Source organism: Tursiops truncatus, chromosome 1 (genome assembly GCF_011762595.2).
Source record: "Tursiops truncatus isolate mTurTru1 chromosome 1, mTurTru1.mat.Y, whole genome shotgun sequence".
Classification (NCBI taxonomy): Eukaryota; Metazoa; Chordata; class Mammalia; order Artiodactyla; family Delphinidae; genus Tursiops; species Tursiops truncatus.
The window spans coordinates 14,631,319-14,658,457 of record NC_047034.1 but is presented as its reverse complement, the minus strand read 5'-3'; the positions used below and the strand labels follow the sequence as shown (position 1 = coordinate 14,658,457).

The 27,139-nt window shown below is 34.5% G+C and overlaps 1 protein-coding gene across 1 annotated transcript in view; it reads left to right on the top strand.

Annotated features, from left to right (window-relative positions):
- Positions 1-27,139, top strand: part of USH2A (usherin) — a 784,083-nt gene that overhangs the window by 84,381 nt on the left and 672,563 nt on the right. Inside the window, exons 4-8 of the mRNA XM_019920609.2 lie at positions 4,657-4,720; positions 8,347-8,641; positions 9,611-9,795; positions 10,265-10,486; positions 11,642-11,735. Coding sequence (XP_019776168.2) covers positions 4,657-4,720; positions 8,347-8,641; positions 9,611-9,795; positions 10,265-10,486; positions 11,642-11,735 — 860 coding nt within the window. The remainder of the gene's footprint in view (positions 1-4,656; positions 4,721-8,346; positions 8,642-9,610; positions 9,796-10,264; positions 10,487-11,641; positions 11,736-27,139) is intronic.

Here is a 27,139-nt window from a genome sequence, read left to right as displayed (position 1 = left end):
GCTCTTTGATCCAGGGCAATTTACCAAATTTCTTGGATGGCCAGTTTGTCAAATGAACTGTGCATAATGTTTTCTTTCTCTGTTCACTAATTATAAATTTTAAAGCAATTTGTGTTGGAAATCTAAAGATTTCTATGACATTTTAATAGAGTGGGGTTTTTTTGTTTGTTTATTGTTATTTCTTCATAACACTGCTTTAAGTAATAATTAGTTTGCACTTGCCTCAATTGCCTATTTCTAGACAAAGGGTAGAGGAACTTTCCTAACAGGAATGTCAGGGCATTAGACTGCATCGAGCATTGTTTTCTTTGGGCTTTGGATTGTGGGGTGTGCGGAAAACTGAGGCAGAGAAGTGGAGTGGGGGCCTACAGATATACTTTTTCTTAGAAGGTATCAATTGGAAACCTTTAGATTCATGAAGAAATATTCATATATGAAATATTGTTATTTCTTAACTACAGCCTTTAATATAATTATAAGAAGAAAGATAAAATACACACTCACACAAACTCACACATAGACACTTACTCTTTTTATGCCCCTGAGTCCCATCTTTCTTTGCTCACATCTCCTGCTGCTTCTGAGATCAGCATCTCAGACTATTTGGTGTGCTAATTCTACTCTACATCTTTTATTCATCTGCCATAACCTCACTCTGCCCCAGGTTCCTCCGAAGCACCACCAAAAAACTGCAGCAAAGATAGGTCAGACATTCCTTAAAACTCTATTATTGAGATAAAATTAAAAAATAGAATTGTTAAAAAAAACACATTTAAGGAAATAGTCATTTGGTGATTGGCCATTGCTCCAAGTTTAATTTAAAAAACACAGTTACTGGATTAGCATTATACTTTAGAACATACCATTGTTGTGTCCCCATGATTTAAACTCTAGCTAGAATTTTACCATTTTCATTGTTTTTCTCATTATTAAAAATAAAAAATACCTTAGCTTTCTTACATTTTTCTGTTCCTGCTCTCCCTGGGCTTATCTGTTAGTACCTCCTAAATAAATATTTGGTGAGTTAATAAAATAATGTGTGGTTTAAAGTTGATATATACCCACATCTTGAAAAGTCACCTAATTCAAAGCAGATTGGGCTCTGAACCTGACTTGTCTTAGAAAAATTCTCATGAGGTGATGGAATTTTGAGACTAAGCTAGGATGCCACTGATACATGTGAATAACTCAGAACTCATGAATAGGAGATTTTCAATTTATCCTCACTTACTGGAGATTTTCTAGATGAGGCATTTATCTTAGTTTGGAGAAGACCCAAGCTGATGCCCTGGAGCTTGGGGGTAGAACAGGTGGAATGGAAAAGTGGGGAGTCTTGTTCTTGGTAATGTGAATGCTCTGAAAATCAGGATGCGAAACAGATGACAATCACATTTAGGGCTGATGAGATGATAGATTTATAGGTTTATAAACTACAGAGAAATTTGATTTGGGGAAGATATTCTGGATAGAGATCATAAGTTGGGTCAGTAAATAGGCTGGCCAAAATATTAACTGACAAGTCCTATAATGTATATAGAGATAACTATGATTATTATTCACTTGTAATTAGCAAAATGTATATTGGTCTGTAAGAATTTGAAAGGACTGTGATATAAACATAAAAGTTTTCTAAACTATAGACCAATTACTAGTAAGGAGATTGAAACAGTAAAAAAAAAAAAGTCAACAAAAAAGCCTAGGACCAGATGACTTCACTGGTGAATTCTACAAAGCATTCAAAGAAGATTTAATACCTAGTCTTCTCAAACTCTTCTTTGATGAACATGGAGGCAAAAATCCTGGACAAAATATTAGCAAACTGAATCCAACAGGACATTAAAAGGATCATACACCATGATCAAGTGGGATTTATTCCAAGGATGTAAGGATGGTTCAATATCCACATATCAATTGAGGTGATAAATCACATCAGCAAAATGAAGGATAAAAGTCATATGATCATCTCAACAGATATAGAAAAAGCATTTGACAAAATTCAACATTAATTTATGACAAAAACTCTCAGCAAAGTGGGTATACAGGGAGTATATCTCAGCATAATAAAGGCCATGTATGACAAACCCACAGCTAACAATGGTGAAAAATATGAAGGCTTTTCCTGTAAGATCAGGAATAAGACAAGGATGCCCTCTCACCACTTCTATTCAACATTGTATTGGAATTCCTATCCACAGCAATTAGCAAGAAATAAGAAACAAAAGGAATCCAAATCAGAAAGAAAGAAGGAAAACTGTTCCTATTTGCAAATGACATGATATAGAAAACCCTAAAGACTCCCCCCAAAACCTGTTAGAACTAATAAGTAAGGTAAGTTGCAAGATATAAAATCAATATACAAAAATCTATTGCATTTCTATGCACAAATAATGAACCATGAGAAAGAGAAATTAAGAAAACAATCATATTTACAGTTGCATTGAAAAAAGGAATAGGGACTTCCTTGATGGTGCAGTGGATAAGAATCCACCTACCAATGCAGGGGACATGGGTTCAATCCCTGGTCCAGGAAGATCCCACATGGTGTGGAGCAACTGGGCCCGTGCGCCACAACTACTGAGCCCGTGTACCACAGCTACTGAAGCCCGCACACCTGGAGCCCATGCTCTGCAACAAGAGAAGCCACTGCAATGAAAAGCCTATGCACCACAATGAAGATTAGCCCCTGCTCACCACAATTAGAGAAAGCCCATGCACAGAAATGAAGACCCAATGCAGCCATAAATAAATAAACAAACAATTTTTTAACAGGAATAAATTTAGCCAAGGAGGTGAAAGACCTAAACACTGAAAACTATAGGACACTGCTGAATGAAATTGAAGACACAAATAAATGGAAAGATATTTCTTATTCATAGATTGGAAGAACTGATAATCCTAAAATGTCCATATTATCCTAAACAACCTATAAGTTCAATGCAATTCCTTTCAAAACTCCAAGGGCATATTTCATAGAACTAGGCCAAATAATTCTAAAAGTTGTAGGAAACCACAGAGATCCTGAATTGCCAAAATAATATTGAGAAAGAAGAACAAAGCTGGAAGTACCATTCTCCCTGATTTCAAACCCTACTACAAAGCTGTATTAATCAAAACTGTATGGTGTTGGCACAAAAACAAATACATAGATCAATGGGACAGAACTGAGAGCACAAGAATAAACCCACATGTATGTGGACAATTAATCTCCAACAAAGGAGAAAGAACATACAAGAGAAAGGATAGTCTCTTTCCAGTTGGGAGAACTGGACATGTAAAATGATGAAACTAGATGACTGTCTTATGCCATACACAAAATTAACTCAAAATGGATTAAAGACACCATAATATTCCTAGAAAAAGCATAAACAGTAACCTCGCTGACATCCGATTTAGCAATGTTTTTGTGGATCTGACTCCAAAGTCAAGGGAAACAAAAGCAAACATAAACAAATGGGGCTACATCAAATTAAAAAGCTTATGCACAGTGAAGGAAACCATCATCAAAACGAAAAGGCAGCCTACTGAATGGGAGAAGATATTTGCCAATGATATATCTGATAAGGGGTTAATATCCAAAGTATATAAAGAACTCATACAACAACAAAAGAATGAACAACCCAATTAAAAAGTAGGTAGTGGGTATGAATAGACATTTTCCCAAAGACATATAGATGGCCAACAGGCACACATGAAACGATGTTCAACATCGCTAATTATTAGGGAAATGCAAAACAAAACTGTAATGAGATATCACCTCATACATGTTAGAATGGCTATTATCAAAAGGATAAGAAATAACAACTGTGGAGAGGAGGTGGAGAAAAGGGAACCTTTTTCTGGGTTGGTGAGATTGTAAATTGGTGCAACCACTATGGAAATCAGTATGGAGATTCCTCAAAAAATTAAGACTAGAACTACCATATGACCCAGCTATTCCACTTCTAAGTATTATTTGAAGATAATGAAAACACTAATTTGAAAAGATGTGTGTGCCCGTATGTTCTCTGCAACATTGTTTACAATAACCAAGATATGGAAACGACCTGTGTACCTGTTTCCATCAATTGATGAATGGATAAAGAAGATGTGTGGTGTGTGTGTGACATTCTTTTTATGAGTCTACATATTCAAGAGATGCCTATATATATATATATATATGTATATACATACATATATATATATATATATAAAATGGAATACTACTCAGCCATAAAAAATGAAATCCATCCTTGTGGCAACAAGGATGAGCCTTGAAGGTATTATGCTAAGTGAAATAAGTCAGAAGGAGAAAGACAAATACTGTATAATTTCACTCATATGTGGAATCTAAAAAAGCCAATGCACAAAACAAATGCACAAATAAAAACAAACAAACCCATCAATACAGAGAACAGTTTAGTGGTTACCAGAGGGGAAGGTGGTTAGGAGTGGGTGAAACTGATGAAGTGTGTCAACTCATATGGTGATGGATGGTAATCAGACTTGTGGTTGTGACCACTTTGTACTGTATGCAGGTGGTGAATTATAATGCTGTATACCTGAAACTAATATAATTTAAAAGTTTCATAGCTTTAAAAGAATTTCACTTGAACATTTGTCAACCGTTGCTTGGTAAACTGAGACTTCTCATATTATGTACATATATGTATTTTTCAGGTTTAGAGCAATTTGTTGGAAGAATGCAAGATTTTCGATTATACCAAGTGGCACTTACAAACAGGTAAGCAGATCGTAAAACTTTATACCTGACGTGTAAGGGTAAATGATAAATTCATTTAAGTAAGAGTATCATGAAGATTACAGCATTTTCCATCTTTACAGTATTTGGGAAACATCATCTAATTGATGTCTACAGTGTTTGCTGTGGCTTAGTCTATGGTTGTTATTCACTAGTGCTACTCTGTTGGGTAACTCCTCATAATATAAAATTGATCAAATTCTGTACAAAGGATTTCTTCTAAGAAAACTAGACTTTTGAACAAGTTGTATTATAGAATTTGGGATACATTTGTTTAAATGTTCTTTATGAAGTTGTTTCTGATACTTAAGAAACTGCTATACTTCACTCTGTATGATAATCTCTAGGTCCATCCACATCTCTACAAATGACCTTTTTATGGCTGAGTAATGTTCCATTGTATATATGTACCACATCTGTATCTATTCATCTGCTGATGGGCATTTAGGTTGCTTCCATGACCTGGCTATTGTAAATAGTGCTGCAGTGAACATTGGGGTGCATGTGTCTTTTTGAATTATGGTTTTCTCTGGGTATATGCCCAGTAGTGGGATTTCTGGGTCATATGGTAATTCTATTTTTAGTTTTTTTTTTTTTTTTAACATCTTTATTGGGGTATAATTGCTTTACAATGGTGTGTTAGTTTCTGCTTTACAACAAAGTGAATCAGTTATACATATGTTCCCATATCTCTTCCCTCTTGCGTCTCCCCCCCCCCACCCTCCCTATCCCACCCCTCCAGGCTGTCACAAAGCACCGAGCCAATATCCCTGTGCCATGCGGCTGCTTCCCACTAGCTATCTACCTTACTACGTTTGTTAGTGTGTATATGTCCATGACTCTCTCTCGCCCCGTCACTGCTCACCCTTCCCCCTCCCCATAACCTCAAGTCCGTTCTCTAGGAGGTCTGCGTCTCTAGTTATTTTTAGTTTTTTAAGGAACCTCCATACTGTTCTCCATAGTGGCTGTATCAATTTACATTCCTACCAGCAGTGCTAGAGTGTTCCCTTTTCTCCACACCCTCTCCAGCATTTGTTGTTTGTAGATTTTCTGATAATGCCCATTCTAACTGGTGTCAGGTGATACCTCATTGTAGTTTTGATTTGCATTTCTCTAATAATTAGTGATGTTGAGCAGCTTTTCATGTGCTTCCTGGCCATCTGTATGTCTTCTTTGGAGAAATGTCTATTTAGGTCTTCTGCCCATTTTTGGATTGGGTTGTTTGTTTCTTTTAATATTGAGCTGCATGGGCTGTTTATATATTTTGGAGATTAATCCTTTGTCCATTGATTCATTTGCAAATATTTTCTTCCATTCTGCAGGTTTTCTTTTCATCTTGTTTATAGTTTCCTTTGCTGTGCAAAAGCTTTTAAGTTTCATACAGAATGAAGTAGGTCAGAAAGAGAAAAACAAATATCATATATTAATGCATATATTTGGAATCTAGAAGAATGGTACAGATGAACCAATTTGCAAGGCAGAAATAGAGACACAGATGTAGAGGACAAACATATGGACACCAAGGGGGGAAAGTGGGGTGGAAGGGTGGTGGTGGGATGAACTGGGATATTGAGATTGACATATATACGCTAATATGTATAAAATATATAACTAATAAGAACCTGCTGTATAAAAATAAAATAAAATTCAAATTAAAAAAAGAAACTTCTATATCTGCCTTTTAAAATTGCTTTGCTGAATTTGTAAGTGCTAGAGAATGTAGAACAATGGAAGTGATTAATTATTTTGATATATGGAAAGATCTCAAGAGACTGGGCTATTAGGCTTGGAGACAAGATGAGTGAGTAATTTGAAGTATTGTTATATATTTCTGTTTCCAGTGAACAAATAACTATGTAGACTTGGACTATATTTAATGAAGTATTTCCTCATCTTGAGAATAGGTGGGAAATCTTTCTTAGGCATTTTTCAAGACATGTAGGCTTACATTCTGTTCAGAAAGTTAAAGTGAAATTCTGCCTGAGACATCCTTTGAAGTTTGTTTCCCAAGTTATGATTTGATGATATAATAGTAAATTGTTGTATGGATGAGTTGCTCTTATTCACTTCAAAAAGAAGAATGTTTATTCCTATTTCTTTAAGGGAAATGTAGATTAGTATGGTGAATTTCCAAATGACAGGACTAGCTCTTGTAAAGTTGAAAAGCGTTGCTCTTGTGGTGCTGCAGTGGTCAGTGGTATGTCCATTAGCAATATACACATTTTTTTATTCGTCTATATGATCTAGAGATGCCTAAATATAGGATGCTGTACCACTGAAACACAGTCTTGGGGAGATTTACTGCCACTAGCCTCACCATCTTTTAAATCACCTTTGTCTAAAATTCTGATGAGAATTGCATTGCATTGCAAATAAAGATTTCCCTGAGATAAAGGTCTTACTGGATGGTCACTTTTGGCCCCATGCAACATGTGATATCAATTGAAAACTATGAATGAGATTTAAAGAAGAAGGCATGCCTTTATGCAATTTAGTGAATGAAAAAGCTTCCTACCTCCTCCATTGCCTTCGGTGGGGTTGGAGAGAAGTCTAGTCTCTCTACTTAGACCTGAGTTACTGGTGTTGGCCTATCTGAAATGTCTGGAAAGGTGCTATGTGGAAGAATGCCTATAAATAGAATGATTGATTCTGCTCTAGATCAGTATATTGCACTTAATGGAAAAATTAAATATATCTGCCTGAAACTGGCGTTCTTCTTTGACTCTTGGCAGTGGCGATATGATCTGAAGCCATTGAAGCATCTTAGGGTGCCAGAATCTGTACTGATGAGTCACAGGAAACCATTGACAAATGGTCTTGGCCTCAGTCCCTTTGCCTAAAACAGCAGCAGATAAAATGATACTTATTTTCTTACTTCTTTCCCATGGATAAAGGAGAGACCCTATCTATAACTTTCATTATTTTCAGTACATTATTGTTCGCTCTCAGTGGTAAGTCAGCTGAACAACCTAAGTTAATGTTGCCTTTCTTTTTATTACAAGTAGGCCCAGTAAAATACTATATCTTAATAAATATCTTGATAATCAGTCAAGGACTTGTTCATGCTTCTTGATGTACAAAGTTAACACTTAAGAAAGTACTGTTTTTACACAGAGAATAGACTTGTGGTTGCCAAGCGGGGTGGGGGAGGGATGGAGTGGGAATTTGGGGTTAGCAGATGCAAACTGGTATATTTAGAATGGATAAACAACAAGGTCCTGCTGTATAGCACAGGGAACTATATTCAATATCCATAAACCATAATGGAAAAAACCATAATGATAAACCATAATGGAAAAGAATATAAAAAAGAATGTATGTACATGTATAACTGAATCACTTTGCTGTACAGCAGAAATTAACACAACATTGTAATCAACTATACTTCATTTAAAAAAATAATACTGATGTTTTTGATATCCATTTTCTGAGAATGAGTATGTTTATTTGGCCAGGAATGACTTTGATTTTATGTTCTGTTTAGAAAATTATTAAAGCTAAATGGCTGCAAATCAAAACAAAATAGTGATAGACATTGGTAACACCTCTTAGAAGATCTGTCACTGTTGAGCTATTGATCCTTACCGTCTGCTTCTTGACTCCCACAGAGAGATTCAGGAAGTTTTCTCTGGAGATCTGCCCAGATTGCATACCCAGTCACATTGCCGTTGCCCTGGCAGCCACCCTCGGGTTCCTCGTTTGGAACAGCGATTCTGTGTTCCTAATGATGCAGAAGACACAACCAATAATAGGGTGTTACGGCTGAATCCTGAAGCCCATCCTCTTTCTTTTGTCAATGATAACAATATTGGTACTTCGTGGCTTTCCCGTGTGTTTACAAACATGACGCAGCTTAATCAAGGAGTGACTATTTCAATAGATTTGGAAAATGGACAGTATCAGGTAATTTGAAACAGTGGGATGTGTGTTAGTTTCCAGCGGTGGCTTCAACAAATGACCACAGATTGAATGGCTTTACACAACAGAAATTTCTTATAGTTCTGAATATCAGTAGTATGAAATCAAGGTGTTGACAGGGCCATGCTCCCTCTAAAGACCCTGGGGAAGAATCCTTCTTTGCCTTTTCCAGGTTCTGGTGGCTCCTGGCATTACTTGGTTCATGGCAGCATAACTCCAATCTCTACTTCCTTTTTTCATGGCCTTCTTCCTTGTTTCTGGGTGTATGTCAATTCTTTCTCTTTCTTCTCTCATGAGGACCATCCTACACCCAGGATTATCTCCCCTTGAGACCCTTAACTTAATTACATCTGCAAAGATCCTATTTTCAAATAAGGTCACATTCACAAGTACGAAGAGTTCGTACTTGAACACATCTATTTGGGGACACATTTCAACTATAAAGTGAAAACTGAATTAGGCAATTGACCATTACCTTACTAAAGTAGTGTATTATAATGTATGAAATAAAAATATTTCAAAGAAGGTATGTAGGACCTAATATTTTAGAGAAAAATTAGAGATTTGTGTCAAAATTATATGAAATATTGAAACATCTTTTCAATATTAAGTAGCACAAATTAATAAAAACTGAGGTCCTTATTTTAAATTACTACTTAAGAAGAAATATATAACAATTATTTCATATAAGTAATGTTCTTTTTTCATCTTTATAACAAACTTAATATTAATTTCCACCTTAATTTATAAAATTCTTGAGAAGAGGGACATATCTGCAATTATAGAATGTGTGGCCTTTACTATATGGCTATGAAATTTCTGGATATCTAATAAATATTTGGTAATTATCATTATAAGGAAGTAAGTTATTATATTTGAATCTAACAATTCCATGATTTATACTGATGGGTCAAACTTAAAACTTCAGTGACAATAATTAACATCCATCTTCAGGTGTTTTACATCATCATTCAGTTCTCTAGTCCACAACCAACAGCAATAAGGATTCAAAGGAAGAAAGACAACAGCCTAGACTGGGAGGATTGGCAGTATTTTGCTAGAAATTGCAGCACTTTCGGAATGAAAAACAATGGAGAATTGGAAAATTCTGATTCTGTCAACTGTCTTCAGCTTCCCAAGTATGAATATTTTTAAATGATTGTCTTTGAATGTATTTAGGAGTTAATTTTAAGAGACTAATGAGCAGTAGTAACCTACATGTAAGCTAACCAGGTTGGTAGAGACTTCCTTCTACCACCAACTTTCTTAAGGCAGATTTTTCTAGGACTCCTCCCTAAATTGAGTTTTAAACAATGTTTAAAATTCTTGTAAAACTTTAGAGTATCTCTTGCTTACAGTCTCACTTGTGCTTTAAAATTGATTTTCAGATTGTCTACCAAGTTATCTATATTAATAGGATTTTTATTATGTCCTCAAGGAAATGTTTTACTATATTTTTCTGTAATGCTCTTATATTGTTTGTATATGAAATATATGGAATATGTTTGTTCTCCCAGCATGAAGAATTTAAGCTATTATTAATATTGTGTTGTGATTTTTGTTTTGTCAAAAATATGAATATCTTATGGTTTCAAATTTCATCAACAGTTTTACTCCATATTCCCGTGGTAATGTCACCTTTAGCATCCTAACACCTGGACCAAATCATCGTCCTGGATACAATAATTTCTATAATACCCCAGCTCTTCAAGAGTTTGTAAAGGCCACACAAGTACGACTTCATTTCCATGGACAGTACCATACAACTGAGACTTCTGTCAGCCCCAGACACAGATACTATGGGGTCAATGAAATCACCATCACTGGAAGGTAGTGTTCATTACCAAGGTTTCAAGTGTGATTTTCATTATGAATATTGTTTCTAATTAGACTTTTGTCATACTTATTTTAAAATACATTAACTAAAATTTCAGAGCAAGCCAGATTCTAATCTTCATGTACTGAATTGGTTTCATACTCTTAAGATTTTGTGGGGAGATTTGTATGCAAGTCTTTGCTGTACATAATATCACATTGTTATAAAATCAATTTTCAAAAGCTGTTTGGTTTAGAAGTTATGACACTATGAATCCAACTTAGAAAATATTTACCAAATATTTTGCTTAGTTTGTTCTGGAATATAATTTTCAAGTATTCTTGAAATCAAAGAGCAGGAGCTAGATTTAGAGTTACAACTATAGTACCAGCTGGTTTATAAGTGTTGGGCTTGGTCTCCCTGAGTCCACAATTCAGTTTTATGAGGAATATCTGTTTTCCTTTAAAGGAAAAATCTCATATACTCTAATTAATTTATAGATATCTGATCTAATTGAGAACAAATTTAAACAAATGAATAGCTGGAGAACTAGGAGGCAGCATACTCCCTAGTATGGAAATAGTGCATATATAGACAATACTTAAAATTGGTTTGTACTAGAAGAATGATATATCTTGTGAATAAAGAACATCTTTCAAAACAGATCAGAATATCAACATGTAAGTGTTATTTTTTAAGTCATAGCACAATGAAAAAATAATACTATTAAATTTTCACCATCTAATTTTGGGGAAAAAATTGGAATTTGTTAACTTTATTTTCCAGTTTATTCTGAACTGTATAGTCTTAACTGTGTTGTCAGTAGTTGCAGTAAATGCCTTTTCTTGGCAGGTTTGTCACATGGTTAACATAGGTGTAAACAACCCAAGATGGGCTTGAAAATTTCCTTCATGGTCAATGTGGTTTGGATATTAATGACGATCCTTCCCGTACTTAAGTTAATTTAAAACTGTTATGAATATACACATGATTAAAGAGAAACTAATTTTTGTGTTGATTAACACATTTGTCTCCCTTGTTGGATTCACATAGTGGAGATATATATATATATATATATATATATATATATATATATATATGTAGGTCTTTAAATATATTCATGATTGAGCTGGTGTTTCTAAGGAATTGTCTGACGCTCATGTTCACAGGTGTCAGTGCCGTGGTCATGCTGATAACTGTGACACGAAAAGCCAGCCCTATAGATGCCTCTGCTCTCGGGAAAGTTTCACTGAAGGACTTCATGTGAGTTCTCTGTTTATGCATGGGAATCTCAAAAAAGAGGGGTTGGGTTGTTGAATATAAATTCCTTAAACTTGATTTGGTCTAATTTCTGGGTTTGAATAAAAGGAAATTGATATGAACTTAAAATGTTAATTATTTCAGAAAACTTTTAATAGAGAAAAATTAAAGCCATCAATAAATTTGAAAATTTCATTTAAAAATACTCTAAGAGGGAAATAACAACTAATACTAAACCCAGAGATTTTCCTTTTCCTTTCTTTTCTCATCTTTGTTTCATCAGCATTCTCATGTTTATCATATTTTATAAAACAATTTTTAAGGTATCTGAATAGATGGCACTAAAAGAAAAAGGGTCACATTACTACACCTAAAGGGTAAATTTGTGCAAAGGTACATAGAGAGATCTTTATGTACTTCCATCAATCAAGTTTAATCATTACTGATATCAGGAATTTTAAGTAGTTAATTTGAAAATCTACAGTAAAATTACTTAGAAATTACATTATTTTAGCTTGTCTGTGATCATCAGGGTAAGTTTCATAGTTGAAGTGGAAATTTAGCTACATCTTTAGGAATAAGAGGTAAATGAAAAAAATTTGAGAGAGGTTTGTTAGAAATATTCAGCATAAACATCAGTAACAACTCATATGAAAGAGGGTTACAGCAGCAGTAACAATCATACCAAAAATAAGAGTATGGAGTCTTCAGTAAATGGTGTTTGAAGCAATTGGCTGCCAATTTGTAAGAAAATAAAGTTCGAGGCCTACCTCATGGCATGTACAAAAATCTAGGTGCTTAAAGAATTAAGTGTAAAAATAACTAAATTTATTAAAATAACGATTAGAACAGTATTTCTAAATCTCAGGTGGGGGGGTCTGTATAAGTGTAGCATATGAAATACACAAGAAACAAGCATATCAGGAGTCATGAAAAAATATTGACATATTTTTTCATATAAATATTTTAAATTCTTTATAGTGTAAGGACTAAAATAACTATAGTGTAATGATAAGTGATGGGGCTGATAGAAAATATTTACATCGTGTTAACAGATAAAGATTTGAGAGCCCTCTGAAAAGGCAAAACACACTGTTCTTCTACAACTACTGCTTACACTTCTGACGCCAGATGCATGGGGTTTTTCTACACAAAGAAATTCACTTCTCTGTGGACACCAACTGGGTGTCCTACAATTTAATTCAATTCTGACACTAACTGGAAGTATCACAGACCCCATGGGTTTAGAGGTCAGTCCCACCAGAGGAGCTCTCACTTTAAATGCCAGCTGCAAGTAGTGGGTCCCCAGGTTAACTACAACTTCGGTCTGACTTAGCTGCAAATTGGGAGTTCCCCAACCCCCTTTTTGGTTTGATAATTTACTAGAATGGCTCACAAAACTCAAGTAAATACTTTACTTATTAGATGACCATTTATTATAAAAGGATGCAACTCAGGAACAGCCCAGATGGAAGGGATGCATAGGGAAGGTAAGGAGGAAGGGGCGCAGAGCTTCCGTGTCCTCTCTGACCATGCCACCCTCCCAGCACCTCAATGTGTTTATCAATCTGTGGGCTCTCTGAACCTCTTCAGCCAGAGTTCTTATGGAAGCTTCATTATGCATGATTGATTAAATCATTGGCCGTTGGTGATTGAACTTGACCTCTAGGCCCTGTCCCTCCCTGGAGATCCAGAGATGGGGCTGAAAGTTCCAACCCTCTAACCCTGGCAACCAGCTCCTGTTCTTAGGGTGTTTCCAAAAATCACCTCATTAAAATAAACTCAGGTGGGGTTGAAAGGGACTTGTTATGAGTAAAAAAAAGATGCTCTTTTACCTTTTTGTTCTGGAGCTATTTTAGGAACTGGGGACAGAAACCAAATATTATAACAAGATATGTCCCTATCATTCTTGTCAGTTAGGAAATTACAAGAGTTTTAGGAGCTGTGTGCCAGAGCCCAAAAATATAATATATTTTATTATGTCACAAACTCTAATACACAAAAACACTTTAAGAATAATTAGAAAAATAATAATAATAAGGAGCAAATATGTTAACAAGTATTTTACAAAGAAGAACTGACAATTTTCAACAAACATATGAAAGTTTACCCAACCTCAGTTTTAATTAGAAAATTGCAAATTATAATAAAATATTGTTTTTAACCTATCAAATTAGCAAAAAGTTTCAAAACTGGTAACGTTTAGGTTTGTGAGAATGTGAACTTTTTATATATCATTGACGGAACTACCAATTGGTACAAAAATTTTGGGGGGTAATTTGGCCATATGTATATTAAAGTAAAGTTGTAAATACAATGAGTTACACTATGTAGTTGTCATTCTAAAAAGCAATTCTGCATTGACAAGAGTATGGAATGGTTGTATCTGTATCTGTGGTTACATAAATATGGGATTATAGGTTAGTGTATTTTAGCTTTTAAAATAATAGCACTGTCTCTGGACTCCTGTATGACTTGTGAGCTTCCTTGCCTCCTAGATCGTTAGTCACTTCACTTCTCTGTGTAGTTTGTTTTAGAATTTCATGGAATATCTTATTCTTTTAAGACCATCTGTAAAGGATTTGTCAAACTCCATTTCTGTCGTCTGAGATTCTTAATCTAATTTGTTTTTGACTACAACATTAGTGCCTATAGTTCAATGGCAAGAATATGATCTAAAATGCAGGCTTCCTCTGGCACATTTAGGATGTAATGCTGATCTTCAGTTTCAACTCATGGTCTTTGATTTGGTTACAGCCACCTTTCTTTCTATGTGCTCAAACCAAAACTTTCATGTTCTAATTCAGAGGCCCCTTTCAACTTTTTCTCCAGATCATTGCTTTATACTGCTGACCTTTTTATTTATACATTTAGTCTTCCCCATTAGTTGATAATCCCTCTGAAAAAAGGAATCTTCTACAGTTTTTGGATATCTCACACTGGAGGCTTTGAGTTTGATTTGATTAGTATATCATGAAAACAAATCTTTTGAAAAAGCATTGATTTTAATGTTTCATTGTATGGCTTATCATGTTGTCGCAGAAAGGAAATTCATTGGATTAACTTGATTGACTCACTTTTTATTCAGCCATAATTGTGTGTTTAAACTTTGGGGATTTTGATTTGTTCTTGATTTTAAAGTGACGTTTATTTGGTTTTTCTTAGTGTCTTCTTTTAATCCTTTAAGATAGACACTTCTTTCCTGGCAGTGATTTCTTTCATTAACCTCACCCTTCCTCTCCAAACCTATTAATTACCTAACTAAAAAATGCTCTGGGATGAATTGAATAAGGCACTTTGATCTGAATCTGTCTAGTAAATGCAAACTGAGGACTGGCTAATACATTCATTTGATATGTTGTTATCTGAGCTTCTCTTGCTTTATTTTGACTAGTTAGTTCCTCTCCTCTGCCCTCACCCCCATCTCTCTTCCTCTCCATGCCTCGTTCCATTTTTTCCTTTTTCTCTCTCTTTAACTGCTCCTGGTTAAATGATATTTTATGATTCTTGCATGATTTCATGCTTCCCCTTAAAAATAGAGCCATTAAATGTATCACAGCTTATGATTGGTTTCAGAAGTCAAGTTGGGATTTTCAGACTTGGTCTCAGGTGGTGACTGTTGGATTATGAACTAGTGAAATAATTAACTATAATTTAGGTTGAGAATATGTTTTAATGCTTCTTGTTTCGACACTAAGTGCCTTTTGAAAACAAAAGTTTCAAAGTTGACTTTTCTGTTATTTTCCTCCTGTCATATTTTGATAATTCGTGACTGTAGCCATAAATAAAAAAGCAACAAATATCATTCACTTACCAAAGTTTTGGCAAATGCAGCTGAAGGGAAAAAATAAATAGACTGTTAAGTTGAATGATTTCTCAGTCTTACGATATTTTCAACCATGTGTTGAAAATAAAAAATGATTTTATAATGCATTCATAGCATGAGCTTCTCTTTTGTTATCATTCTAGATATTTTAATACATGTGGGACTTAGGTATCTGAAAAAGTTGTCTTAAAATAATTTGAAAATATATTTATTCAAATGCTTTTCACGTTGTTCCACTTTTTAAAATAATAAGTTTTGGTATATAAGTCATTCATATCCTATTGGAACCAATGTTCTTTTTAAAGATCTGGACATAATCCAAAAAGAATGTCTTCAATTTCACAGTATTATGCTAGCCATTAATAATATTACTCAATAAACAGGGCTTTTGTGAATTATATTACAGCCATTTGGTAAACAGATGAAAACGTAAGATTTGAGAATATGCCAGTTCTGGGCAATTGTCAGTCCTATGAGAAAGTGTTTTTAGCGGAAGTGAAAATGAATGAAGTCGGGGGAAAGGAATGGAATGGTGAATTCAGAAGCAAGTTCATATGTGGAGCCATTCTAGAGAATTTTCTGTATGAAACATTCTTTAGTTGTTTATAAAGTTGATGTTAGGAGCTGGTGGTCCTCAGGTGGGAACAGTGTTTAAATAGTTTTTTCTTTATTTTCCAACAAAAGTTTTCACTTTTCTTTCTTTCTTTTTTTTTTTGGTTACACCTCTGAATTCTCTTAATTAGAAAGTAGTCCAATACTATGCCCATGTTCCCCATGGCAACAGTTGGCTAACTCAGGGTAGCAATTACCATCTTCAGAGCATTATCACTGTTCAGTTGCTGCTAAATTTACTACTGTCCTTAGCTTTATATCTAGGTGACCTCATTCATGTTAACTACCTGTCTTCAGACACTTTTAAACTTCTGAACCCTAAAAAACAAAACTCACTAATTGAGACTTACACTAGTAGCCAGAATACATGATTATTTATTTTGGGTATAGCTGGATTGGCAGTCTATTAATTAATTAATACATGATTATTTATTTTGGGTATAGCTGGATTGGCAGTCTATGCCAATCTATAGCTGGATTGGCAGTCTATTAGCTCCTATTTATTTTGTGCATTCATAAAATTATAAAACTAACAAATAACCAAAAACAACTCAAGAAAATCTATTACCAAAAACACCACTGATTCTAAGATGAACTTAAAGGCACACTTACTTTTTCTTAAACGTTTTGTGAAACCTAAAGCATTTATCTTCGGGAGACTGACTGACTCTGCTCAGTGCTGTTGGACTGGGAACTGACATATTTTGGTATGGTATTGGCAATTTTAAGGCTTTGACTTTAATGTATTATGTATGCAATAAATTAGAATGGCATAGTTCATTAATAGAGAATAATTTTTGCGTACTGCTACATTTCTTCCCTCCAAATGACTGAAGCAGTGAGTAATTAATTTACTGATCCATTTTAGGATTAATCTATGGAAAAACAAATCCCAACAGACTGGACGCTATTCAAAAACTTTTGAGCAGAGTTGAATGTTTTAAAGTAGATTTCAGGATTACATGGCATTGAACTTGCATGGATCATATGATTGTTGATACTGTTTTAAAATGAGTAATTTTATTTTATTTGGATAATTATTTTCATTTATGTATTTTTAACTTCAATAATTTTTTGAGATAATTGTAAATTCATATACTAGTGTAAGAAATAATACAAAGAGATTTCTTGTCCCCTTTACCAAATATGACTCATGGGAACATCTTGCAGAACTACTGTTTTTCCTTTTTAAATCAACTTTCTTGAAGTATAATTTGCGTACAATAGAGTATACCCATTTAAAAATGTATAGTTTGGGGCTTCCCTGGTGGCGCAGCAGTTGAGAGTGCGCCTGCCGTTGCAGGGGACACGGGTTCGTGCCCCGGTCCGGGAAGATCCCACATGCCGTGGAGCGGCTGGGCCCGTGAGCCATGGCCGCTGAGCCTGCACGTCCGGAGCCTGTGCTCTGCAACGGGAGAGGCCACAACAGTGAGAGCCCCGCGTACCACAAAAAAAAAAAAAAAAAAAAAATGTATAGTTTGATGAGTTTTGGCAAATGTATCCCCTCATGTAATAACAACCATGATCAAGATATAGAATGTTTTCCTCTCCCCACTCTTTTGTGTTCCTTCGTAGTCAATGTCTCCTCCCAAACCTCAATCCCAGGAAACCACCAATCTGTTCAATGTCACTGTAGATTAATTTTGCCTGTTCTAAAATCTCATATCATGGAGTTATTCAATATGTGTTATTTTGGTACATAGGCTTTGTCGACCTGAAAAATGCACAACGTGAGAGTTGTGAGTTAAGTTTTATTTGAGGCAAAATGAGGACTGCAGCCCGGGAGACAGCATCCCAGATAGCTCTGAGAAACTGCTCCAAAGAGGTAGGCAGGTAGGTCAGTATATATGTGATTTTGGTGAAGGGGGAGTACATGCAGTCGAGCACATATTGTTTTGCAGAAGGTCTCTGCTAGTCACGAGGAGCAGACATCACCACGAAGGATTTTAGTGCTTTTCTAGATATGAGGAGATACAAGAATTGGGCTCATAAAATTGGCTCCTGAAAATATCTATCTGAAGACCTGTTCTACCCATTTTTCCCAGAGCACAGAGTGCCTCATTGCTGCTCGCCACCTGAACTCCTTTCAGGGGGGTGTTGAAAGTCAGCAGCTGCAGCTGCACATAATTTAATCCTTGTGGAGGTAGATGGCCAGTGCCCATGGCAAGGGCCAATTTGACATTGACAGCTTCTACATCCCATCCCCACAACTCCTTTGTACTTCATAGATCATTTCCTAACTAGTCCTATTATTAGCTTTATTGTAATAAAGTACCTCTGGTCCACCTGCTCAGGAAGTCCATTATAACTATCAAAAAATATGTGTTAAGATCATGGCAGAATACAACCTAGGAATTGGAAGCTTGTGTATGGAACTAACTAGCCTATGTCAACTAACATGGTGGCATAGCTACAGTATAGGTCTTACTTCTTTTCTCCTCCTGTCTGGCACTTTCTTTACCTGGTCTAAGAGTTCAAATATTGATAGAATCTAGCTTTAAGAAAAGTGTTATCCATTGAAACTTGCATCCTTAGAATTTTTCATTTTCTTTTAATAGCTGCATGCCCCTTTCAAGGGCTCTGGGCCAAGAATGATGCGCTGACCACTGCCTCTGCCAAGCACGGGCACTTTGTTGGCTACTTAACTAGTCTTTCATCATCGTGTGACATCATTGTCTGCAGGGGTGGTCAAGCATTCACAGAGCAATTTATTAGGAACCATGAATACTTCCTTTATTCTGTGGCTCTGATTTGTGACCCTTTGATAACACTAATCATGGATTTTATGAATTTTAACTAAAATCACACCATCAGTATGCATTTTTGTTAGTATTATAAATAGCAGAGCCAGCTTAAAGCATTTTATATAATAAACTTTCCTACCATTCAATAATTTGAATGGTGCCAGCGTCACACTCTACATTGCTTTTTATGTAAATGAATATTTCCTGTTATTTGAGAGAGTGTATTCCTTTAGAGCACTGAAGTCCAGAAGTATGAGTCATCATGACTAACTTGTGTCATATTTTTATTACACATCAAGCTTTATGACTTCTTATGTTTTCTTTTTGCTCACAGAAATTTTTTACTGTAAATGTATTTCATTTTATACGATAGTTTTGTAACACTAATGAATTAATTCATTTTCACGTAACTAGCATTCTGGCAGTTAGTATTATAGAATCTCCATTAGAGGTACATTTAGTGAGTCAAGGTCAAGAATTTCATTTCCTATCTGACACGTGGATGATATTATTAATCTTTGAAAAACACTTATACTTGTTTCCCCGAGATAGGTATATACATAAATGTCTTTAAAATGCAAGTTTAAAATGTGAAAAAGAGGTTAGGATCAAGGGGATAGATTGAGACAGCTTTATAGAAGAAGTAAATAGAGATGATGAACATATACAAATGAAGAAATATGATATTTAAGGGGATAAGGGTAAATAATTGTCCAAAGCTGAGGAATGGCATGATTCTTCTGAATCCTAAGTAGACTATGAAAAAAAATACATAGGTAAGATATAATGAATCTGATGATCATCAAAGACCAAGAGTGGATACTAAAAAGTAACCAGAGAAAAAGATAAATTATTTATAGATCTGAATTTATAAGAAACTGTGACATTGGATATCTCAATCCACAGTAGAAGTCAGAAGACAGTGGAATAGTGCAATACCTCTGAATTCCAAAGAGAAAGTAACCAACAAACCTAGAATTGTATTTGTAGCTAAACTATCAATTAACAACAAGGGAGAAAAAATACATTTTTGTCTAACAAAAATTTATCAACTTCACCACCAGTAGATTCACTGAAAGAATTTTTAAAGGCTATACTTCATAAAGAAATATAATGATTTCAGAAAAAAAGGCCTGATGTGCAAGAAGGAATTATAAGCAAGTGAACCAGTAAATATATATAAGCTGTATTAAATAATAATACTGTTTAATAATGATATATTTAATAATAAATGTAAACTCTATTAATAATAGCATTATAGATGGTGGAGTGTATAAAATAGCAAGATACTCCTAAAATGGACATTAAAATACAGTTAAGGGAAAGGAAAATATTCGACTCCAGCCCCCTCTAGTCATCCTGCTGTGTCTAAGGGGTCAGACTGAGGGACTGTTACACACTCATTAAAAGCCTGAGACCTAATTATAGGGCTATTGAACACTTCTTCACACCCCACACCTTAGACCACATCACTAAAGGCATATTTTTATGGAGTTCCTTTAATCCAGTACATAATGTACAGTTTTCAAAAAAAAATTAAAAGGCATACTAAAAGACCAAAAGTAAAGTTTAAAGAGACAGAGCAAACTTCAGATCCAGATTCAGATATAGTAGAAATGTTGGAATTATCAGATTGGGAAGTTAAAACAACTATAATTAATATGCTACAGGTTCTAATGGGAAAATCATATAATACACAAGAACAGATGGGTAATGTAAGCAGAAAGATGGAAATTCTAAAAAAAAAAAGAGATGCTAGAGATCAAAAACACTATAACAGGAATGAAGGATGTCTTTGATGGATTCATTAGCAGACTGGACACGGCTGAAGAAAGAATCTCTGAGCTTGAGAATATGTCAATAGAAACTTCCAAAACTGAATAGCAAAGAGAAAAATTATTTTAAAAAAAGAAGAATATCTAAGAACTGTGGGACAGTTACAAAAGATATAATATATGCATAATGGAAATACTAGAAAGAGAAGAAAGAAATGGAAAAGAAGAAGCAATAATGACTGAGAATTTCCCAAATGAATGTCAGACACCAAACCACTAATCCCAAAAGCCTGAGAACACCAAGCAAAATAAATTCCAAAAATTTACACCCAGGTATATCATATTCAAACCACAGGAAATCAAAGATAAAAAATCTGAAAAGAAACCAGAAAAAAAAAAAAACACCTAACCTATAGAGGAATAAAGATAAGAATTACTTCTGACGTCTCAGAAACCATGCACACAAGGAAAATTAAATATTTCAAGTGTTGAGAGACACAACCCACCAACCTAGAATTCTGTAACTTGCAAAATTATCCTTCGAAAGTGAAGGAGAAGTGAAAACTTTCTCAAACAAAATGGAGGGAATTTGTTGTCAGTAGACTTGTTTGCAAGAAATTCTTCAAAGAGTTCTTCAGAGAACAAAGAAGTTCTTCAGAGAGAAGGAGAATGATATAGATCAGAAGCTTAGATCTACATAAAGAAAGGAAGTGACTTAGAGATGAAATAAGTGAAGATAAAATAAAACATTTGTTTTTCTTATTTTAATTGATCTAAAAGATAAAAATTTGTTCGAAATAATTGCACGATATATTGGGTTGGCCAAAAAGTTCGTTCGGATTTTTCAGTAAGATGGAAAACCTGGATGAACTTTTTGGCCAACTCCATACTTGATGATTATAGCTTATGTATTAGTGAATCAAGTGGCAACAGTGATACAAGGAACAGAAGAGAGGATCCAGGGGTGCTTTGTTTTGTTAAAGTACTTATTCTACCCATGAAGTGGTGTAGTGTTATTTGAAAGTGGACTTAGATTAGTTGTAAATTATTGTAAATTAGTTGGAAATGCATATTACAAACTCTAGGACATCCACTTTTTTAAAAAGTAAAAAAAAAAAAGAAAAGGGTAATTGATATGCTGAGAAAAGAGAGCAAATGGAATCACATCAAATGCACAGTTAAAACAAAAGGCAGAAAGAGTGGAAGACAAAAATAGAATCAAAGAATGAGGGCAATGAATAGAAAAGAGTAACAGATACAGTAGGCATTACTCCAAATATGTCAGTAATTACTTTAAACATCAATGGCCTAAACATCAATTAAAAGAGTTTGTCAGAGAGGATCAAAAACATGACACAGCTATACATTGTCTACAAGAAACCCACATTAAATATAAAGACACATATAGATTAAAAGTAAAGAAATGGAGAAAGATATGTCATGTTAACACTAATTAAACGAACACTAGAGTAAATACTGAAATATTAATTTCAGACAGAGCACAGTTAAGAGTAAGGAAAATTATTAGTGATAAGATGGGGTATTACATAGTGGTAAAAGGGTCAAATCTACAAGGAGACATAACAATCATTAATGTGCTTGTGCCTAACAACAGAGCATCAAAGTACACAAGGCAGAAACTGATAGAAGAGGAAGTACAAATAGATGAAGTCACTGTCATAGTTAGAGTCTTCAGCACCCCTCTCTCAGAAATGGGCAGATCCAGTAGGCAGAAAATCTGTAAGGGCATAGTTGAATTCAACAACACTTTCAATCAACTGGATATATAATTGAACACCTAGATTACTTTGTCCAACAATTGCAGAATATGCATTCTTCTCAAGCTCACTTGGAACATTCACTAGATTAACCATTCTGGGCCATAAAACGCACCTGAACAAACTTAAAAGAAATCATACAATGTGAGCTCTCAGACCACTTGGTTCCAACTGTGGGAGGATATTTTATACGTGTATATAGGAGTACATATTTTGGTGGATCAGACGAATAGGAATATCCAAAGCAAAACCTACCAAATGATGTGTATGGTGGAAACATTATTGAAAAATATTTAAAAGACCTAAATTATTGGAGAACCACACCATGCTCATGTAGAGGAAGTTTTAATATAACAGATGTCAATTCTCCCCAATCATAATATAAATTCAGTTTAATTCTAATCAAAATATTACAACAGATTTTTTTTTCTGTGACTTGACAAACTTATTCTAACATAAAGATGATTAGAGGAGTGAAAACAGTGGAAATAAATTTGGGGAAGATAGTGGCAGGGTCTTGCCCTTCGCAATAATGTCTTATTATGAAGATAAATAACATTTTTCCCTTGGACTTTTGGGCACATGAAGCACAAACTAACAAAGGAAGAAATTGGTAAACGTGGCTATGTTAAAATTAGAAACTTCTAATCATCAAAAGCTACCTTTTTAAGAAAAGAAAGAAAAACTACAGACTAGCAGATGATATTGGCAACACAATGCATATAGCAAAGGGAACTTTTAAATCATACAAACTAATTGAAAAACTTACCAAAATAACGAATGGGTAATTCACAGAAGAGGCCAGAAGTGGCAACTTAAATGGTCAATCTACATATGAAAACATCTGAACCTTTACTGGTTATTGATAAAGTAACCAAAACTATGAGATAACGGTTTATACCCATGAGGTTGGTAAAGATGAAAAAATCTGAAAATTTCAGATGCTGACAAAGATGTGAATTACGTACTGAGCACTGATACGCCACTGATGGGAAGGTGCCACCACTGTGGAAAAACAATTTGCAAATATTTAAATGAAATACAGCAGTGGATATGAATGAATATAGGTATTGTGTTAACATTAGACTTCTCAAACAATGGAGTGCAAAAAGCTTGTTTTAGAATAATACATACAGCATACCATTTATGTAAAATTAAAACCATGTAGAACAATACTATGTTACAAGTAATACAAAAATATAAAGTATAAGTATCAAGAAATACTTGTGAATGAATATTACTAATTTCAGATGTTATTGGTAGGGTGGAATGTATACGGCATTTTATTTTATTTTCATCAGGTGGTGAATAAGGAACACAATTATTTGCTGTTTTTATAAATTTTGCATGTCTTAAATATCTCAACATAATTTTCCTAAAATATAATAATTTGATTTATTAACCTATTAGGAACATATTATCTACGTTAAGTATTCATCCTATCGGTAAAGACAGTGGAGGTGATGCTGCTCTCTTCAGCATGGAATAACCATTACAAAATTAATGATTACTGTGTACCCTTATTGTTCTAAAGTGAAGCTTCATCATTTGCTCTCTTCATTTAACAAATATTTATGAAATGCCTTGTATATGTAGAGCCTTATGCTAGAGTACAACCATAAAATCTTGATTATAGGTGCAAGTATTTGAAAATACTGACGGACTTTCATTTATGAAACTCAAAAAAGATTCCCTAGAAGACACTAATTACTATAATAAATGGGGATGACTTTAATACAAACAAGTGATTCAGGCTGACAATTTGTCAACAAATATTGTTGACATCTTAAATCTTAAAAGGAAAAATTAATTGCAACTATACTAATAAAAGGATTTTTAATTTACTAATGTAGTACTCATGTCTAGCACTAGATAAAATTTGGAATGTAAGTTGGCTTTATATCCAAATAGTAACTCAAATGTATTTTTATGTCTACTCATTAAACTAAACGACAGACATAATGGATCGTGCTTCTTAATATATGAATCCATATTTTGTATTATGTATATTATTTGGAACAGTTGCATGTAAAGAACATTTTTAATATAATCCATTTCTTTTTCATTAAGTTTCTTTTCAAAATATGCAGTTTATACTATACAAATGTGTTCTTTACTCCAGGCCATATTTTCTGGCCCACAAACAGGGTTAAATTATTATATTACACAGTAGAATTGCTTTGGCTTGGCCACTACCCACAAACTTGAGCAAATCTTAAAGTCCTCCTTATGGACTCTTGGGGGAACATGTTGTATCTTCACATGTGTCTTTTTAGTGCACTGAACAAGTCACACAATAAAAAGAAAGGGGGGGAAAAAAGAACAGAAAGCTCAAGGGAAAAATCAAATATCAAACACCATCAATATTCAAAATTAATGAATAAAACTCTGGAGCCCATCATCCAGGTGCTTCTGCTTCATTCAACGACTAGCCGTAGTTAGATGGTCTGTATTCACAAATCACATGGTAAAAAACCCTGTGCTTAAAAGTACATAGGCTATCAGTTATATTTATACAGAGACGATGTGTAGAACTGAATCAGTTGTCTGAATAATTCTGCCTACAGTCTACTTTTGCAAGTGTAGATTTTGTTTCACACATTATTAAAATTTGTTTTATTGGATGATTTTCTAATCATTGCACAGTGCCTGTAGAGGTACAGACAACGCATTGCATGAATTACAAAGTTTCTAAAAGTAGCCACCACATATTAATAGTTGAATTGCCAGACAGGCTTTGTATATTAAGTATTCACAATCATTGTATTGCCACCAATGTCTGATCAGTATTGTCGAATAGTATTAGTAGTTATTTAATTGATGCTATTAATTTTAGCACCTACAAAGCAGGTAAGTACAATTTTTCTGTGGGCACTTTAATTATATGAGAATTTCTAACTAGGGGAAAGATAATTACTGAGAAAGGAATAGATCATTGAAGGCTAAATACATGAACATTTCTGTCTTCTCAATGGTGAAGCATGGTAATTGTTTTAAATTTGCTAATTAAGATTACATAGTAATCCACAGGTAAAATTCTGCAGGTAAAATATTGCATTTACCTTTAAACCTTTTATGTTACTATTTAATTAAATACTGCACGTACTAAGGTACCATCCTGCAGCATGTTATAAATGTAAGCAATCTATTAGGTCATTCCTCCATACATTCATGCATTTATCAAACATATATTGATCACTTATTGTGTACAAAGCATTCAGCCATTTTCTGTCTAGATTGTCTCCAGAGTTGGAAGTTTTATCTATGCTTCCACACCCACCCCACCCAATCTATCATGATGATAAATTAACAAGTTTGTGTAACAATACCTTTATGATTGGAACGTTAGAGATACCTAGAGAAACTTCTATTGGAAAAAATAGTTACATGAGTACACTGAAGTTTTTATGTTTATAAAGATGATTTCTCTATCTAGTAGACAAAAGAAATTACATGAAATGGCATCATTTGAATTACACTACCACTACATTCGAAGGAAAGAGGAAGCTTGAATAGGGCCTGAGGACAATTATTATTATTAGAGATTTAAGACAAAATTTCCAACATACTGGTCTGGCTTCTACTGAGGAGAAAGGAGCAATTTACAGACCTTCCAAAGATCTCTAATTCATTTAGGCCATTTGGGAATAGTGTAACAAATAAGCTCTTTTAGCTCAGTAAGTAGTACTATACTGACTAAAAAGTGAGCAGTTTATAATCTCTCACTTTGAAACAGATTGCCTTGTTTCCCTTCCCATAGAGGCAGGGGCTGCCTACATACCTCTGAATTTTCCAGCCAGGAGTGGGGTGACTCCTAGTTTGGGTTTCCTGGGCTCTGCCATCCAGTTTAGACACTGAACAGAAGGAGGTAAGAATGGACATCTAGCCATAGTGAATCCACTCAACACCTCCCTCCCTCAGAGGTCATTTTCTATCCCTGGAGACAGTCTAGCATGGGGATTAGGAGCAAGGGCTATCTATCTACCTATGTGTGTATGTACATATGTATCTATCATTTGTGTATCTAAATTGAATACCTCCTATGTGTTAGGGCTTCCTCTAGGCCCTAGAAATACAGTAATGAATAAAAACCAACAAACTTTTCTGCCCTTAGAAATTTTTACATTCTAGTTTATACTAGTTGACATTCTACGGGATGATTTTAGAAATTTATTCAATTTCTTTCCTATTCTTCAGTTTTCTCAGTTGTAAAATGGAGGTAATAGCAGCTACTACTCCATAGGTTGTTGGAGAGATTTAGTCATCAAATATATATGAAGCACTTAGGCCTGACACCATAAGCCTTAGCTATTCTTAGTACCTGGGAAGCATTGCCTAGATAAAGACATCTGTGGGCATTTTACTGTTGAGGGTAGGAGGGGAAATAATTTTGTCTCACTTCTGTTTTTTTTGCTAGAGCCAGGAATGAAAGAAATGAATTCACTGATAGAAATGAGCTTTCATTGCATCAACCGTTCATTGATTTATTCACTCATTCATACATTCATTTGTTCATTCCCTCACCCAGTAAGCATTTATTGAGCAGTTACAAAGTTCCAGCCATTATGCTGGGATTCATTAGATCAATAAAATCTGGTTCCTGCTTAAGGAAGCTCAGAATCTAACAAGGACAACGGAGAAGTAAAGTACTATTATAATATTCTATGATAAT